Source organism: Xenopus tropicalis, chromosome 1 (genome assembly GCF_000004195.4).
Source record: "Xenopus tropicalis strain Nigerian chromosome 1, UCB_Xtro_10.0, whole genome shotgun sequence".
Lineage (NCBI taxonomy): Eukaryota > Metazoa > Chordata > Amphibia > Anura > Pipidae > Xenopus > Xenopus tropicalis.
In genome coordinates this window covers 53,548,784-53,565,867 of record NC_030677.2, presented here as the reverse complement: position 1 = coordinate 53,565,867, position 17,084 = coordinate 53,548,784, and the positions used below count along the sequence as shown (strand labels likewise).

Below are 17,084 nucleotides of genomic sequence, written 5' to 3'. Positions count from 1 at the left end.
AGGATAGATGCTATGACAAGTGAAAAAGAACGTTGCCATCTAGTCACCATGAAAGTCACTATGAAGGCCGAAACAGACACTGATAAGTCGCACATACATATAAGAATGTGAAAACGAGATAAAACAAAACGAGAAAAAGGTATGGGGCCAGTTATCCAGAATGCTTGTTGCTCCAATTAGGATCAATTATAACCTAGTTGGGATCAAGCACAAGGTACTGTTTTATTACTATAGAGAAAAAGAAAATAATTTTACAAAATTTAAATTATTTGATTAAAATGGAGTCTATGGGAGATGACATTTCCATAATTTGGAGCTTTCTGGATAATGGATCCTATACCTGTATTCAAATTCTGTGTTTGTATTTTATTTCCTGTAAATAAATAGAAATAGAAAATAATAGTCATAGTATAGTGAACTATCATTAGTAAATGTACATGAGAAAGAAGCATATTATCCCTATATAGTCTCATTTAATGGTTTCTCAAATATCAGACCACTATGGTGTTAATATTCATTTTAGAACTAAAACCCAGTTTAAATAAATGACATATTTTATAAACATTGGTTATGTGTCCAGAAGACAACCTTTAGAAGTGGTATCAGTTGCCTTGTCTGCACGTGAAAGCTTTCCATAATGAAATGTTGAGAAGTTTCCAAGACCACCATTTAAGTCTTCAGGGGCCATGGTGGTACAGGGAAAACATTCTGAGAACATTGTTTTATCCACATATGTAAGAGAGCTCATATTTCAAAAGTCAGATCTAATTGGTTCTAAAGTGCAGCAATGGATTCATTGGGGAGGCTTTATTGGTCTACATGGCTGCATGAATTATTTGTACATGCACAGGAATTCGAGAGGAATATTTTCTTCAGTTATAGCAGAAAAGTGATTAAACAGTAGACATTACTTATGTTTCTTAGAGAGGTAGCAATGGCTACTAGATTGTCATTCAGTCTTACTATTTTGTATCTAAATCCTTTACAGTATGTTGAGAATAGCAAAACTTGGTCCATCAGCTGCTGCAGAACTTCTCAAGTACTCTAAGCAGTGTTAAAAGGGGAAAATGCTGGACTAATACAAGGTGCCTGAACTTGTCTATCCCTGTTCTTTTGTGGCACTTCTACAAGAAATAATGGTAACAAGCAAAGTAAATAAAGAACATTAGTCCTACACTGGCTAAACTTTATTCACTTAACCCTACCCTGACTTGTTTTAGAAAAAGTAATGGAAAAAAAAGTTTCAGGGATCATTGACAACTGAAGAGGCATCACTACTGAGAACACAAATCAAGCAGTAATTAGGGGGGACATACTACACAAATCTGTAGGGTATTAATGATAACTGTATTTTATATTGATTTTTGTAAAGGGAAGTCCATCAAGTTCAACCCCTCCAAATCAACCCCGTTGTACCTATATCTATATACAGGTACTTACATAGACCTATCTATATACTCGCATATACTGTATAATATATATACCAATACCTTTGGTATATAAACAAACTGTAGATCTTAGAATCCCAATAGCCTTGGATATTTTGCTTGTTCAAGAAGTTATCCAAGCCACCCTCAAAGGCATTAATAAAATCTAACCTCACCCGGCACAACCTTACTGCCCGCCTTTGCTGCTTTAAATGAAAATTACGTTTCTCAAGTTTAAAGGGTGTTTCAATGCATATTCTAAATGCGCAGCCTTTATTCATACTGAAATGTCCTAAAATCACACAAGAGCACACTTGATCCATTTCATTACATTCCTTTAAAGTGATTTTACTATTTCAGTAAATCTGTTCCTCATGCTACAGGATTTTACCATCAAACTCAAATACTTTTCTCATGTTATGCAAAAAGCAAATATCTATTAATCTTGCAGTCATACTCAATTATGGATGCATTAAATAAATTAGATATGATTTTTTTTAATAAACTGCTTTTATGCCAGGCCATTCCATCATATGCTGCTACCAAAATCTTTAGTTAATAGCATTTTTATTCAGCCCTCAAGCAGTTCACATAGCTGAAAAATGTGATTTGCCATATTGAGCTTTAAATTGAAACCAGTATCCTTTGATTTGAAGGCTATGGAAAATGTAGTTCTTTGTCTCTAATGTGGAATCTACAGGTCCCTTTGTCTGGTGTGAGTTCATATTACACAGTTCCTCTTGGGATACTGAGTTAGGTGCTGAAAAAAGGACCAAGTGCCGCTGAAAATGCTACAAGGGCAAAAATAAATGTAGTAAAGGAAGTGTATATAATTTAGGACATATTTAAATGAATGTTTAACCCCCCTTTAGCACATTATCCTTCTGTAACTATCCCTAAATCCAGTTTTAAAACTGTTTGTTTGAATGAGACCACCGATCATCATCCTATGCCAGTATATTTGTCATTCCAGGGATAAACCACGACTGCCTAAAAATAATAAACCCTACTCCACAACTCATTTACTCTGATGACTCTATTTAACTTGCTTTTCAAGATAATGCTGATAAGATGAGACCAGAAGTTAAATGGCTTTTCTAAATGCTTTATTTTTATTGCAGGCTTTTCTTTTACAAGGTATCCTGCACCACACTGTACAGCACATTTAGGAAGTTGGCCATTTCAAGAAGATTTGTTAGAGCAGTCTGACCAATTTTTTGCACACTGTTTGACCTTTTTGGTCTTTTCCCTCAGGGGGGAGTGTAAGAAGGAAAAAGAAAGGATTTATTTAATGTATATAGTTATGCAATGTGCAGGTTCAGCCAGCAGGTGGATTCAAGTGACCTTGCAGTAGCCTTTATAAGGGAGTGCTTTGGGCAGGCACATAGTGGCCAGACCTACTGGGGAGGTTAGTACCTTCAGGGCTAGCTAAAGCAGGTCCCCAACCTTTTTTTCTCCAAGGACCGGTTGCAAGGAGGTGCGCGCAGTGCGAATTGCAGGCACGGTCACGGTCCTAGCTTTAAATGTGATGCGCATTGCTTTTCCACCACTCTGAGTGCGCCGCATTGGGCTCCGGGGGCGGCCCAGTGCCAAGCAGTCCATGGCCCAGCACCAGTCCGTGGCCTGGCGGTTGGGGACCCCTGAGCTAAAGGATAGCAGTGGGATGTGAGTTCATTCTATGAGCGAAAGAAAGCAAGTGAGGCTATCAAGTAAGGACAGTCTGTTGTCCCGGCGAGGAGTGAGCATTTAGCTGTAGATCCCCAAAGGCCACAGTCACTAGGTAGGGAGCCAAAGTGTTTAGGTGTAGGATAAAGAAGAACACATAGTTGAAGCTTGGACATTGTAAGAAGAAAGGAGTCCTGAAAGGTTTGGTAAGAAATGCTGTGTGAGTGTGTGAGAAGCAGAGGAAGAGAATCGGCAGAAGTATTATGTTTTGTACAATTATCATTCTTAAGTTGGAAACCAGTGCCCTGGTTTGTAAGCTGCCTCGCTGCAAGGCTGTTTATTAAAGTGTGCCTGGTTCATCGCCACTGTGTGAAGACGCCTACTTCTTGTAGTAAAGGACTTGTACACAGTGATGGGCATCTGCCAGCCAAGGATGGCCCCATTACAGGAGGGGAAAGAGTTTCAATAGGACTCACATCCATGTGCCTGGCCAAACCAAGTCAGAACCCTTAAAATTGCCACACTGGGTTACACGATTGAGAAAATGGCAAAAAATTTTAGCAAGCAGATTTTTTAAAATCACATGACTTTGGGTCACATCATTAAAGAAATTGCAGCATTTTATAGCAAGCAGATTTTTTACCAAACTAATGGATTTGGTACAATCCTAAATTAAACCACAATGAACAATTAATAAGGGCATCTTAGTTTTGCAATAACCTCTAGAATGATTGTTTGCAAGGTGATCACATCCTAGCCTACCAATGCATTAATATGGGGGTCTCATGGGTTCATGCTCACTATGCAGCTCTGCTATAGTAAATAACATCTTTTTTCCTTTTCTGACTAGTCTTACAGTAAGTTAAATAAATGGCAGTGTCCCCTGACACATCCTAAATTCTCTTTTACTTGAAAAATCTGACAACACTGCATTAATAGGTACATTTTATGACGTATCAGACGGCGGCATCAGTGCTGTATGCAGGTTATTCTGTAGTCAAACAGTTGTTAAAAACACTGCCATAAGAGAAGAAGTTGTTCCAATAGGATAAATTACCAAAATGACAAATAAATATAACCATTACAAGATATGTAAAATACACATACGCCCAAAGGCAAGGACGGAATTCAAGGCTCTCTTCCAAATCAAACAAGTTTAATATCCGGCACCAGTGTATTGCTGTGTGTTCATTAACAAACACTGTTCTTAAGGCAGTGTTTGGCATTTCCTACACTTCAGCACGTCAAAAATGGCAATTAAACTTGATTAATCTGGGAAATAATTGCCAGTGCTGTTCTGATTTTCATTTACTCTGGATTTTGTTAGAGAATAAGTACATGCTAAAAAAAAATTACATTTGCTGTTTGATCCAGAAAAGCCTTGCATAAACCTATTAGAGTTCTGCATATTGGAGTGCTTAGTATGTGAATGCACTCTTCTGTTTTATTTTTCTTTGCGTGTTACATATTTACATATAACAAACAATCACCATGAACATCTTGTAAATAATATCCTTATAAACGGTGCTTAGTGATGTCATCACTTAGTGATGTAATTTGTGTGACATGAGTTATAAAACTTGTGCATTATAAAATGTAATGTACCCCCTTATTGTATAAGGATATGAGAAGTCTCCTTGATCTTGTGCGTTATGATCATGGAACTCCTTGGTGACATAACAAACATAGGCATAGGCGTTACATTATTCCTTATACATATACAGTATATCTCAGTGACAGATTCATGCACATAGCAGCACAGTAGCAAAACAAGCCAGTAATTTCTTCCTCATATGTAAGGCAAAAGTTGCTCATTTTCAATGTATGTCCATCTACCTGGACAGAACAGTGACAAATCCTTTTTTACATTCCACAGTTGAATGGCTGGGTAAACGTGTGTCAAATGTGAAAGATGGCAGGGTATGCAAAATGTTGAAATCTTGCCAAATCAATCACACAACTCCACTTTAAGTGGACAAAAAGGAATGCTTGGATTCATGTGAATAAAGGTTTTTTTTGCTTTTAGTTTCTTTGTAAAAGAAGAGAATACTCTTCCAACAGAAGTGAAACAAACCTGTATACAAATATAAACGCACATTTATTGGAATAAAATTTCAATTACAACATTAAATATTACTGTATGATCCTTTAAGACATTTTTATTGTCCTTAAGACATATAAGACAATAGATTAGTATAAGATTTTTAGTTACACCATACTGCCATACAGTATTTAAGCTTAATGGCCCCATAAAGGTAAGGCCTAACCAATATCTATGTGTAACCATGTGTTAAACAACATTCAGCATGCTAAAATAAAGCACTCCCTTTTATCAGGGGGTAGCCTAATTCAAAATACCCTAATTAATTAACCCAGGGTGTGTTGGTCACTTTTATTTATTTTGGAAGGATGATAAATCTTTTCTGTAGATTCTAGCACCCCACTTATACTGAGTTACTTATTAGCTCAAAAAAAAATATCAACCCATATCAAAATCCATTTGGATAAATGTAGGCAAATGGTCTCTGGTCTTATAATTGAAATTCTGCCTGTAGCAAAAACCACTATTGGGGTTATGTAATAAAAAGCACTAAGTTTGCCTAGATGCAGTAACCCACAGCAGTCAATCAGAAGCTAGTATTTACCGGTCACCTGAATAAATTTAAACATCCTATTTGTTGTTATGAGTTACTGGTCCTGGGGCCACGTGCCTAGGGTGCAATGCTGGGGGGCACTAGGCACATACCTATACTACTCCCCTATTCCATGCCCTTGTCCCCCCTCTGCCGGCTCATTACTAGACCTGGCACATAGTTATTACATGTCTCTCCTATCCTGGTGCATTGCGCTCCCCACCTCACTGTCATCACGCGAGTGCACATGAATGAATGCACCATATGCGCTGACAGTATGGAGGGGGAGTGCAATGGGAGGGGACAAAGGTATGTTGGTGTGCGAGGCACTGGCCTTATATGACATATGGGGGAAAAGCAAAACCTCTCAGCCCGAGAGCTCCATTTTAATCTGGGAAACTGGATAGGACTGAGGGCAAGATCTATGGAGTAGAAGAAAGAAGAAGAAAACGTCCGTAGGAGACCCAAAACTGAGGCAGAGGTTTACCTTTCAGAAGGACAATAACCCTAAAAATACAGCGAGACCTACAGTTTAAAACCAAGAATGTGAATGTCTTAGAATGGTTCAGTCAAAGCTCAGACCTCAGTCCAAATAGTCTATGGTAAGACTATAAGTAAGCAGAATGGAAAAAATTGGAAGATATGAAAGGCTAGAAGAGACTCACTCCAAAAGCAGCTGTTGGTGGTTCTACCAAGTATTGACAGATGGGAGTGGGGTCAAATAATTAAACAAAGAATTATTTTTGTATCCTTATCATTCCCAAGGGGAACAAGGGGTTACATATATCTCAAACCTTGAGGAAGGTTCTCCATGAACCCTACAAAGTTGGTTTCAACACAGAAAGAAGAATTATTATTAATAGCAATATATAAATGCTGGTTGTAACGACAGCCATTGTAGGACAAGTATTGTGCATGTCACTAGTAACTAGTTATTCATTTAAACAAACTTTAGTAAATGGATCCCCTTGTTAAAGTTATAACCCTTGCCACCATTCTAGCACACATAAGTATAGTAGTGTGTATAACAAATTAATTACTGCTTTTGAATATTTTATTCCGCAGGAAAGTACAAGCTGATGTTTTCAAGAACCAATGATACGCATTATAACTGTAGCAGTTATCTGTTTAATTGGTGGGGCTGAGTGAAGGTTTATACTGTATTTTGAATATAAGTTCCAGTGGTTATTTGTTGGGTCAAGTTATTGATTTTAGGTTGTGTGCCAGTTAGTCTGGCTGCAAGCTTTATGAATCAGTGTCTGAGAGCGTGAGTTCACTTATTTATTGTGCTATTGAATATAAGCTGTTATGTGTGTGTTGTTTATTTTTTTATGAGTGTAATTTTACTGGTTGAGTTTTTGTTGTGATTGCTCTGCTAACACTCACTGGTAAATACAGACAGCTGCAACTTTTCACAATGGGTCATCTGTCCCACTAAGGATAATAACACCCCAGGGCATGTTTGGTGTAAGTTAAACATGGCATTCTAGAATCAGTGTACTAGCAACATACTGTAGGTGCAAGCTTTTGCTTTGGGCAGACAATTTTAAAGTTGTAAAACATTTTGTGTGCCTGCTGGGATTCAAGAAGTGAGGTAGGTGATGGACAACATATCAATAATTTGCAGCCTGAGACAACTACCTTCCGCTATCCCATCTAACATACATCACAGAACATCACTGGCTACATGCAGCACTAATAGGAACAGGTTTCAGGCTTCTGCATTGGTCCAAATATTGTCTTATATTAGTGTCTTATCCTTTAGCTAATTATAATTATATGGAAGATGATGCAGAAATGGTCTACTCAATATTTAATTGTGGATATCACTTTGTGTTATATGGCATAGTTCTGCAGCAAGTGGCAATCACACATAATTCATTTTATACAGGAAACTATGCCAGAGCTGTTTTTATATTAGTGCTCTATAGAAATTACTTTTATTGGTTTTATTGGTGCTGGTATGGGATCCATTATCTGGAAATCCCTAACTCAGAAAGCTCCAGGAAGGTCGTTCCCCAAATAGTGCATTTTAATGAAATAATTTAGATTTTTAAAAAAGATTTATTAACCTTTTCTCTATAATAATAAAACAGTACTTTTACTCAATCCTAACTAAGATGTAACCAATCCTTTTTGATGCAAGGCATCCAACTGGGTTTCATTAATGTTTAAATGACTTTTTAGTAGACTTGAGAAATAGAAATCCAAATTACGAAAAGACTTCTTATCCAGGACCCATCTTTCTAGTTTCTACTGTTGAATACTAGTGCTCTTATTTTCAAGAGACAAATAATGAAGGTATTTTTGACAAATCACATAAGTTCACCTGATGTTCAGAATGTAAACCCACACTAAATGAAATTCACACCCAGATCCTTTCTGTATAGTGCCAAACAGATATCCCTCTATACAAGTTTTGCACATTTGACATTAATAACCAAGTAGCCAATGAGCATGCAGGCAGCTCAGTCACACGGCCAAATCTGGAAATATGAATGAAGATTATTGAATCTTCAATATATTTGTATGAAAAACCAAATTTATTGCCACAAACAACATTCTATTGTAAACATTAGCCAAGTGATTTATAGCACTAAATTATTGTTGGCCCATATGATGTTATGGGAAATGTTCTTCAGCAGGAAACAATGAACTCCCACTTCTATTCAGCTACCACTAACCTCCTTGTTTGTCTGTCCTTGTGTCTATGGCCTTCTGTTTTAGACAAAGACAGGAATACGCAGGCAGAGAAAAATGCAGGGACATCAGGAAATGTAAAATACAGTTAATGATTTATGATAATAAATATCTGTTGAAATGTCTCTACTACCTACATAGGTATAATGTTTAATGGTTTCCTTATTTCTTCTACAGTAGTTAAAAGTGAGTCACAGCATAGCAAAAATCAAGAAATTGTCTTTTTAACCTGAAATTAACAGCTGAAAGTGATACCCCTGAATAGAACACTAATACCCCTAAAACTAACATATCATTAATATACTAACTTAGTTAATGGTAAAAACAGGAAATTAAAGCACAACAGTCTGTTCAACATTATGAATGGCTGCAACACTAATAAGCAAAAAAACGCTATACACATGCATGTGAATTCTAGAATTACTGTTTTACACCAGTGCACTTTGGAAAGGCCAAACTAATAATCCCACATAAAAGAATAAATCAAAGTTCTCTAAATATCATACATGATTCAGGCGCCAAATGTATTTTACAGAATTTCAAGAAGATTAAATAACACTTTTTTAGAATGGTGGCATTACAGATCTCCAGCCTGTAACAAGATACCCTGGTGACCTCTGAACTTGGCCATAACATAACAGACACAAAAAAGAATGAGGCATTTGGGAAAGCGATGCCATTTCAAAGGGGAAGCATCACCAAACTAACATGAGCTTACGCTGAAAACAAAAGAATAGTTTTGGCTTTGGTGATTTTTGTTTTTCAAAAGAACAAAATTTGGACTGTGAAAATGCCATTATAGCACAGATGCTATCTCAAGTGAATAATAAATTATAATTCTAAGATATAATCCCAGCAAGGACTGCATTTTAAACCTGGTCTGATTTACATGTAGATTTTATATGCCTACTTCCACTCTTTACACTGCCTGTACAACAATATAATTTGTAGTCTGTCAGAGCCATGGGCTCTGGGATTGCAAGTCAGACATTCAGTAAAAGGCTCTGATTTCTTTAAGTAATAGAAATTTATGTTGGGAAGTTACAGCAGTCTAACTTCAAAAGCAAGTGTCTCCGCTGACCCTGGTTTATACCCCTTTACCCACAGGGGATATTTATCATATCTGCTTTAAGCAGCTATTCAAAAAGCTCCATGAATATTTGCCTTATAATTTATAAACTGTATCCTTCATTCTGTTCTTAATTTGGTGCTTGGCACAGAGCTCTATACACCATGTAAAGCAACTATTTATAATACATTCAAAGTTTAAATATGCAGTATAGTATATATATACTGTAGGTAGCGATAGATAAAACAGATATATATGAAAACAGAGATACCATTCTGTAAGTAGCTCTCTATACACAACACACGTTGACCTTCTGCAGTGATTGTGGTGGAATGTATGGTGGAATGGGTGGAAACGTACAGGTATGTCTACACAAATGTGCTACAGTTTGCATCCATACTTTCCACTTTGCATCAATGAAATGAAAACCCAGCCCTTGCTTCACAGTCCAACAAATTACTGGGGTGTGATATGTGCACTATTGTCATGCAAGCCATTGATTAACTGGACCAGAATACTGTGGCATGGGCATCACTCCAGGTCCTCACACAGTGCTTTGAACCTTCTCCTACCACTACCTTATGTATAAAAAAGTTATTGTAACCTTTATTCCAAAATACAGAGGTATGAAATGTCACCTTGTAATTCTATGACCTATGCAACAGACTACAACAAGGCCTGCAGCCTCATCTCTTTATACAGTTATGTAACTGTACAGCTTATATGGTATAATGTACCCCCTGCTGGTTGGATGATGTCTGTAGTTAGTCTAGAACTCTGAGTACAGAACCTGTTTATGATACCAGGTTTCTGTCTGTAAATTTATATATATATAAACATAATTTATATATACACGAACCAAGCAAAGCCTGTCATTTTTATAGGATGAGCATCGTTTCAGCCATTCCCCAATGTCTGTTAGCAAAATATACACATAGGCAAACAAAGTCATTCAGAGTTTCAACTTCTTACCTACAGTAACTTGGTGAATGGTTGGTAAAAGATTAAGACAATGGTGGTGATGGCCAATTACCTTTTTTTCCGCATCTATATACAGTATGAAGGTACAAGGCATAGCATGAATAAAGCTTCCAAACTTTTCTTCTCTTTCTGCAGGCTCTGACTTCAGCACTGGATTCACACATCTGCATTACTTTTGACAGCTTGCTACCATTTGCTAAGGCACACAGCAACACCATGATGGCTGCTTGCACCTGTAAGTATTAGGCCTCCTATGAAAATCCAAGCACGCAACTAGGGTCATTCTGCCTGTTGGCACATGGGAGCTGGTCAATGCATAGACCAAAAAAAGAATCATCCAGAACCCCTTTAGATGCTGAACTTCAAATTACATGTTTGCTGGGGTTTCAATTTTCTGTTTTATACATTCTGCATTTATGCATGAAAAGCCCAGTCAAAAAAAACATGTCCAATATTTTACAACTAAAACATATTTCACTACTAAAAGCATCTTCTGGGTCTGAACCATTTTTAGACCATTTTCATGGCTGCAACTACCCACCTTTAAAAACACAAGTGTACCTTTTGTACTTAGGGCACATTCTGACTGTTGCTAAGGTGACACAGACTGTAAAATTGAACTGTATTGACTGGTTTTGTGCATTTTAACAGAAAGCAAGTTCTACTGTATTTACTCATAAATACCAACCAATATGATGATTGCTTTTAAACAGGTGACCAGTAAATGCTTCTTGTTGATTGGTTGCTATGGGTTACTGCTCTTAGGCAAACTTAGAGCCTTTATTACATAACCCCCTGAGACTTATATTCCAAATTGCCAATTGTTTCCTGCTGCATCTACATTTCTTTATAAAATGCCTTTTAGGTCACCTAAATAATTAAAGCAAAATAAATGTAGTTATTAAATATATTAGAAACTAAAAGTGCTGATCTCCTTAGAACTATACTCTCAGCATTCTAGCAAAGGTTAATCTAAAGGAAAATGATGCCTTTAATTAGAGCACATTCTGCATATGAACGACCTTTATGTAGTAATTATACAACCCTTGCTTGGATAACATAAAAGTTTAATAACAGTTTTCTGCCCTTGCAAAAACATTATTCCTTCTATCATTTTGAACAGTAGCAAAGAGGACTTTGGCACAGGCATATATATTGTATTCAAAGCATAATATAGACAAACCCTCTTATAACACTTAAGAAGAGACAAAGGTCATCTTGATCAGTTGCTGTCACAACAAAGCAGGGCTTCCCATACGTTTGATCAGTTTCTCTTGGCCCTTCACAGCTCAGTCTGATTAGAGAGCGATCCCTGTGCTGCTCTTTGATCACAATCTCTGGCAGTCTGCAGGTGCCAGATGTCAACACATTAGCAGGCAGCATGGACAGACAATATCAGCCTCTCTGGAACAAGTACAGTACATACGATAAAGCGCTGTGCTGCTCTGAGCCTGTTATCTGCAGGAGAATTAACCCATTCTGCCTTTGCCTTCTGTTTCTTTTAATTTCTTTTTCTATGCCAGAGAAAAGAACTATAAGTAAGCTCTCAAAGGAAAGGAAACAAAAAGCCTATTCATTGGAGCAAATCGTTTAAAGTTTAAGTCAACATGATTTACAATTTTCAGCTGACATAAATATGGGGAAATTCACATGGCCAGTGTGTGGATGTGCCAAATAATACCACAGGCACCACAAGCCATGGAAATGTATGATTCACTGTTTACATACAGACACATTTTAATTCCTAACGTACACTCTCATTTCTATGTTAATGCTAAGATTATGCAGTTCACTTCGTTTGTCCTTGCAGAGTAGGCTGAACACAAATGCCTACAGAAGCTGCAATCAACAGCACTTTAAAAAATCAGAATAATGTAAATGCCAAGGAGTTCAGAGGCCAAGCAAATTACACACCCTGGAGCTGCCTGGGCAGAATGAATGGAGGCTTTCTGTAGACATGCCTGAGTTCCTGCCCTTGGGATCTATCATTTGAGAGTTTTCTAAACAATTCAGGTACACTTGAAAGCTAAAAGTAATTCTCATTTCCTATGTGGGATTAGACCGTTTCCAGGGCAGAAAGGAACAGGAATCCTTCTCCGGTGCAAAAACCACAAACGGATTTAAGTCCACAGGAACAAATATAAGAAGAACTTCTAAAATAAAAAGGAAAAGGTTTTTTTCTTAATAAAATAAATATGCCAATATTGCTTTTCATTTTGTGGCACTGTGCAGTACTCTAAAGCCTTCAGTTATTCAAAATGCAGAACTTCCAGAGGAACATATGATCTAGCACACTGTTTCTATTCTTTACCCCAAGGAACTTGCTGGCTACCTTCCTATACTGACATAAACCAGTTTCAAGCTCCAGAGTCATTAGGTCTCTTGGGACAGACATCGATACCACCAAGATCTGGCACCCTTTCAAAGGCCAGTCCTTGAGAAACAGTGTTCTAGCCAAGTAAGCGATGTGTTAAATAAGCAAATATTGCCTTACCATTTTGCTCCTTGACACTTCCATAGTGAAACTTGCTGCTCAAATTGGAATCAGCTTGTACCCCATGTAGCGGGAAGTCCAGTGCAGTAGTTAGGACTCTGAGGAGTAGCACTAAGAGGATCATTTGGATCAATAGGAGGTAAGCACACACACTAACAGCACTTGATATCTGCGACTGAGAGTCACCCTCAACACAGCATGATAACAGCACCCCTTACAAGAAAGTATTGCTCCTGGCTTGGCAACATTGGTAGCACATAATCGCTGGGTAGATCCTTCATAATCCCATTTAGAGATAACTCTCGTATTCCTTTTGCTGATAAAGTAAGGATATTCCTTATGTTTGGCAACAGTTTTAAATCCAACAGGGATACATAGAAAAAACAGTCAGGCTTATATTTTCCTAAGAAAGGGGTTTGAAAGTTGTTTTAATGCCAGCACCTGTCAACTTCAAAGCAAAGAAAAAAGAAAAAGAACAAAGTTTCCAACTCGCAGAAAAACACTATCCTGGATAAGCTTTCTTCTCTTGCAAACCTAAACTGCTGCATGCAACAACATGAAGAAAAAACTCCTTTAACAACTGATAAAGAAATAGCCAAGATAGCTAAAGCGCTCCAATGTTTGCCTTTATCCAGAACTGGGAAAACCTGCAAAAGAACAATGTGTGTCCCCTCAGGACATGGTGGGATAAAAACGTGTCTTCATACACCTCCCTTTTCTTTTTCTCACCGGCAGTTCCTTTTTTAGGCAGTATCAAAGTCTGTGCTTCACGGCCGTGCTGATTATTTACCTTACTTTTTGGCTTTGCACCAAACTTCCTCACACTGTTTTCCTGCTCAGTGCACTGACCCAACAGCATGAAAATAAAGAAGCAATGAGCTCCCTGTCTGGCGGCAGGTTCCAGGCAGCAGGCGATCCTCCAGGGCTTAATAGAGTTGTGGGTCACTCATGGGTCTGCTTTCTTTGCTGGTGGGATTCCTCTGCTTCTGAAAAATTTAGAAGTGAAAAAGGAAACAATTCCCTTAGCTGAGAGCCTGGGAGCTTACTGTGGGTGTCTGTTTAAAGTTTGCTCCTAGCTGCAACAAATAGGAAAGAGTTTAGAGCTGATGAAAGTACTTGACTCCCTCTCCTTCGTCCCCCCTCCCATCTTCCCCCTTTCATTCCCTCTCACTTTCCTAAGGCAGAGTGAATGCAGACTGCCACCTGGTGACTCAACAGGTGCTAGGACCGGGGTCACGGAGATCCCAAGTACATAGGGGACATTAGCAGATTACAACAACTCTGCTTGTATATACAATGCCTTGATGAAGAAATATGTAGCATTTCTCTGATACTTGTTTACTGTAGTTTTCAGTCTCCTTCTGTATTTTACTTCTCTTCCTATGAATGAATATAAATGTAACGAGTAGAAAGGAGGGGTCAGATGACTTCCTTTTGAAAACCACAGCTGCTGGCCAGCAGAACATTGTTGCACTGTGACACCCTTTCCCAGCTGGGCCCATGCAAAATAGTGGAAGAAAGGTTTAGGGAGCAGAACTGTAACTCTCAACATGCCAGAAATAATTGGGTGCCTGTGATTCTTTATTTTCAATCAATATTTTACTGACTATTGGTGTATTACAGTCAGGTGAATTAACAATTTACTTAGAATAGTACAGAAAGATGTAAAAAGAAGAAAAGAGAAGAAGAGATAAAGAAGGGTATGGAGGGGTAGATGGACTGGGGAAGTGGGGGTATAATAGGTTAGTTAGTAGAGTGCATTACTATGGGTGAATAGGAATGATTATACTAGACAGGAGGTAGTCTCCAGTTTCTAAACAAAAAGAAGAGATTTATTATAGTAAAAAAGATACTTTTTTTACTGTGGTGTGCAAAGAAGTAGAAGAAAGGTTTAGGGAGCAGAACTGTAACTCTCAACATGCCAAAAATAATTGGGTGCCTGTGATTCTTTTTTTCCAATCAATATTTTACTGACTATTGGTATATTACAGTCAGGTGAATTAACAATTTACTTAGAATAGTACAGAAAGATGTAAAAAGAAGAAAAGAGAAGAAGAGATAAAGAATGGGTAGATGGACTGGGGAAGTGGGGGTATAATAGGAGTTAGTAGAGTGCATTACTATGGGTGAATAGGAATGATAATACTAGACAGGAGGTAGTCTCCAGTTTCTAAACAAAAAGAAAAGATTTATTATAGTAAAAAAGATACTTCCTGAATACAACAAATACTGACATTATACAAGAGTGAGCAGTAAGGCAGAGATTAAGCAGGTACAGAGGCTCATACCTGTAGGAGACAGTAAGGGCATAAAAGAATTCCTCGTCAGTAGTGAAATGATTTTCCTCCAGTGAAAGTCAATCAGGTATAAGAACAGCCAGAGTCCCTTTTCTAGACTCTGGCCCCTACGTTTAGCCAGGCGATGCCTGAAAGTGCTTACTGCACACTATTTATCCTTAGAGAACTTCTATGAGTGTGGTAACTGACTGCCCTTGCATCATTCATGGGGCCCCTGTTCCCTTTGGGGGCCAAAGTACTGGGCTTTACACTCTAGGCTTCCAGCACATCCATCCCTGGTACTAGGTAGAGATCAAAGAGAAAGAGTCATCTGTTGCCTCTCCTTATATAAGCTAGGGACAGTTTATACTGAAGTATACTGCACTCCTACCAACCACCCACTTATAAATAAAAACATAAAAACATTTCAGCCTTTATCTCAAGCTTTATGTTAATGAACATCAAACTTCTGCAAATGGCAAGTCTGCTATTTAAATTCCCATGAGCTTTAGCACATTTATTCTAACTCTCTGTAGATACTGCCTGTGAATGAAGCTTTAAAAGAAGGTCTGTGTGTTTATTACTTACAGTAAGTCCATAAAAACTGTGCTTAAAAATTGGCAAACTGCAACTGCCTCACAGTACACGTCTACTCAAAAGTATAAGGCACACTGAAAAAATATTTTATACTAATAATACCCTAGGCCTAGGGTATAACACTAGTGATGGGCATGGATTCGCGGCGAATTTCCACGTTTCGCCATTGGCGAAGTGTTTCACGAAACGGATGAAAAAATTTGCCGCAGAAAAATTCGGCGTGCGTCCAAAAATTGTCGCAAGAATAGTCGCGGGCGTCAAAAGAATAGTCGCACGCCCAAATTGTCGCAAGAATAGTCGCAGGCATCAAAAGAATAGTCGAACGCCCAAATTGTCGCAGGAATAGTCGCATTCGTCAAAAAAATAGTCGCACGTCCAAATTGTTGCAAGAATAGTCGCAAGATTCCGCGCATTGAAACGGGACAGATTCGCTCATCACTATATAACACTTGTGGAATTGTGAAAAGAGTATGCATGCTATCCTGTTCCGGCAGCCTCTCCTTCTACCTGCACTGGACACTATAAGCTCAAGTGGTACTAAGAGCACGGCTGGAGGGGTAAAAATGGGGAGTGAACCCAGCTGGTTCTACAGCTTGCCTGTTCCACCTTCTGTTGCCCTGAGAATGGTGGTAAGAGTCAAAAATAACAATACACTATCACAATAAATATTCAAGAGAAAGTCATCTAATAAATGTGTGGAGAACTGCCCCAAAACCTGAATTTCCACACTACAGGGTGCTTCTCCAAAAGGATCTATGGCCCTGGAGAGCGAAGGAGATTGGCCTTGTATGGCTGCCATAAATCTTAAAAGGTACCATCATTCTTATCCGATGGAGGAAATTGAAGATCCTGTTATCTTGTAATGTCCTCTATTTAAAATATCCACTTTGAAATCTCTGAAACTGTACATACTTGAGGATTATATCATCACCCACCACAGGAAAGGGTTTGTTTGATCCTAAAATTAGAAAGATTTCAAAATATTACGGAAGGAAACATATTTTATTGAAGAGGAGAGTCAAACGTTATTATGACTACAGTCTATATTTAAATAATTATGCTTAGTGCAGTGTGAAAAAAAACTTTTTCTGTTGTCTAGTTTTCTATTACTAGGATAACAAAAAATAACTGCATGCAGTACTCAATTAAAATAATACTGTACTATAATACAATTTATTATTTACTAATGTATTATTTACTAATGCACATGTACATGCAACACAGTAACACTATAAATGAATT

General features: G+C 37.9%; 1 protein-coding gene across 1 annotated transcript in view; it reads right to left on the bottom strand.

The window, feature by feature from the left end:
* pdgfc (platelet derived growth factor C) overlaps nt 1–14,114 on the bottom strand; it is a 146,686-nt gene extending 132,572 nt beyond the window's left edge. The window contains exon 1 of the mRNA XM_002934746.5: nt 12,970–14,114. Within this exon, the coding sequence (XP_002934792.2) occupies nt 12,970–13,093 (124 nt within the window). The 5' untranslated portion in view covers nt 13,094–14,114. The remainder of the gene's footprint in view (nt 1–12,969) is intronic.
* Nucleotides 14,115–17,084: the final 2,970 nt, after the last annotated feature.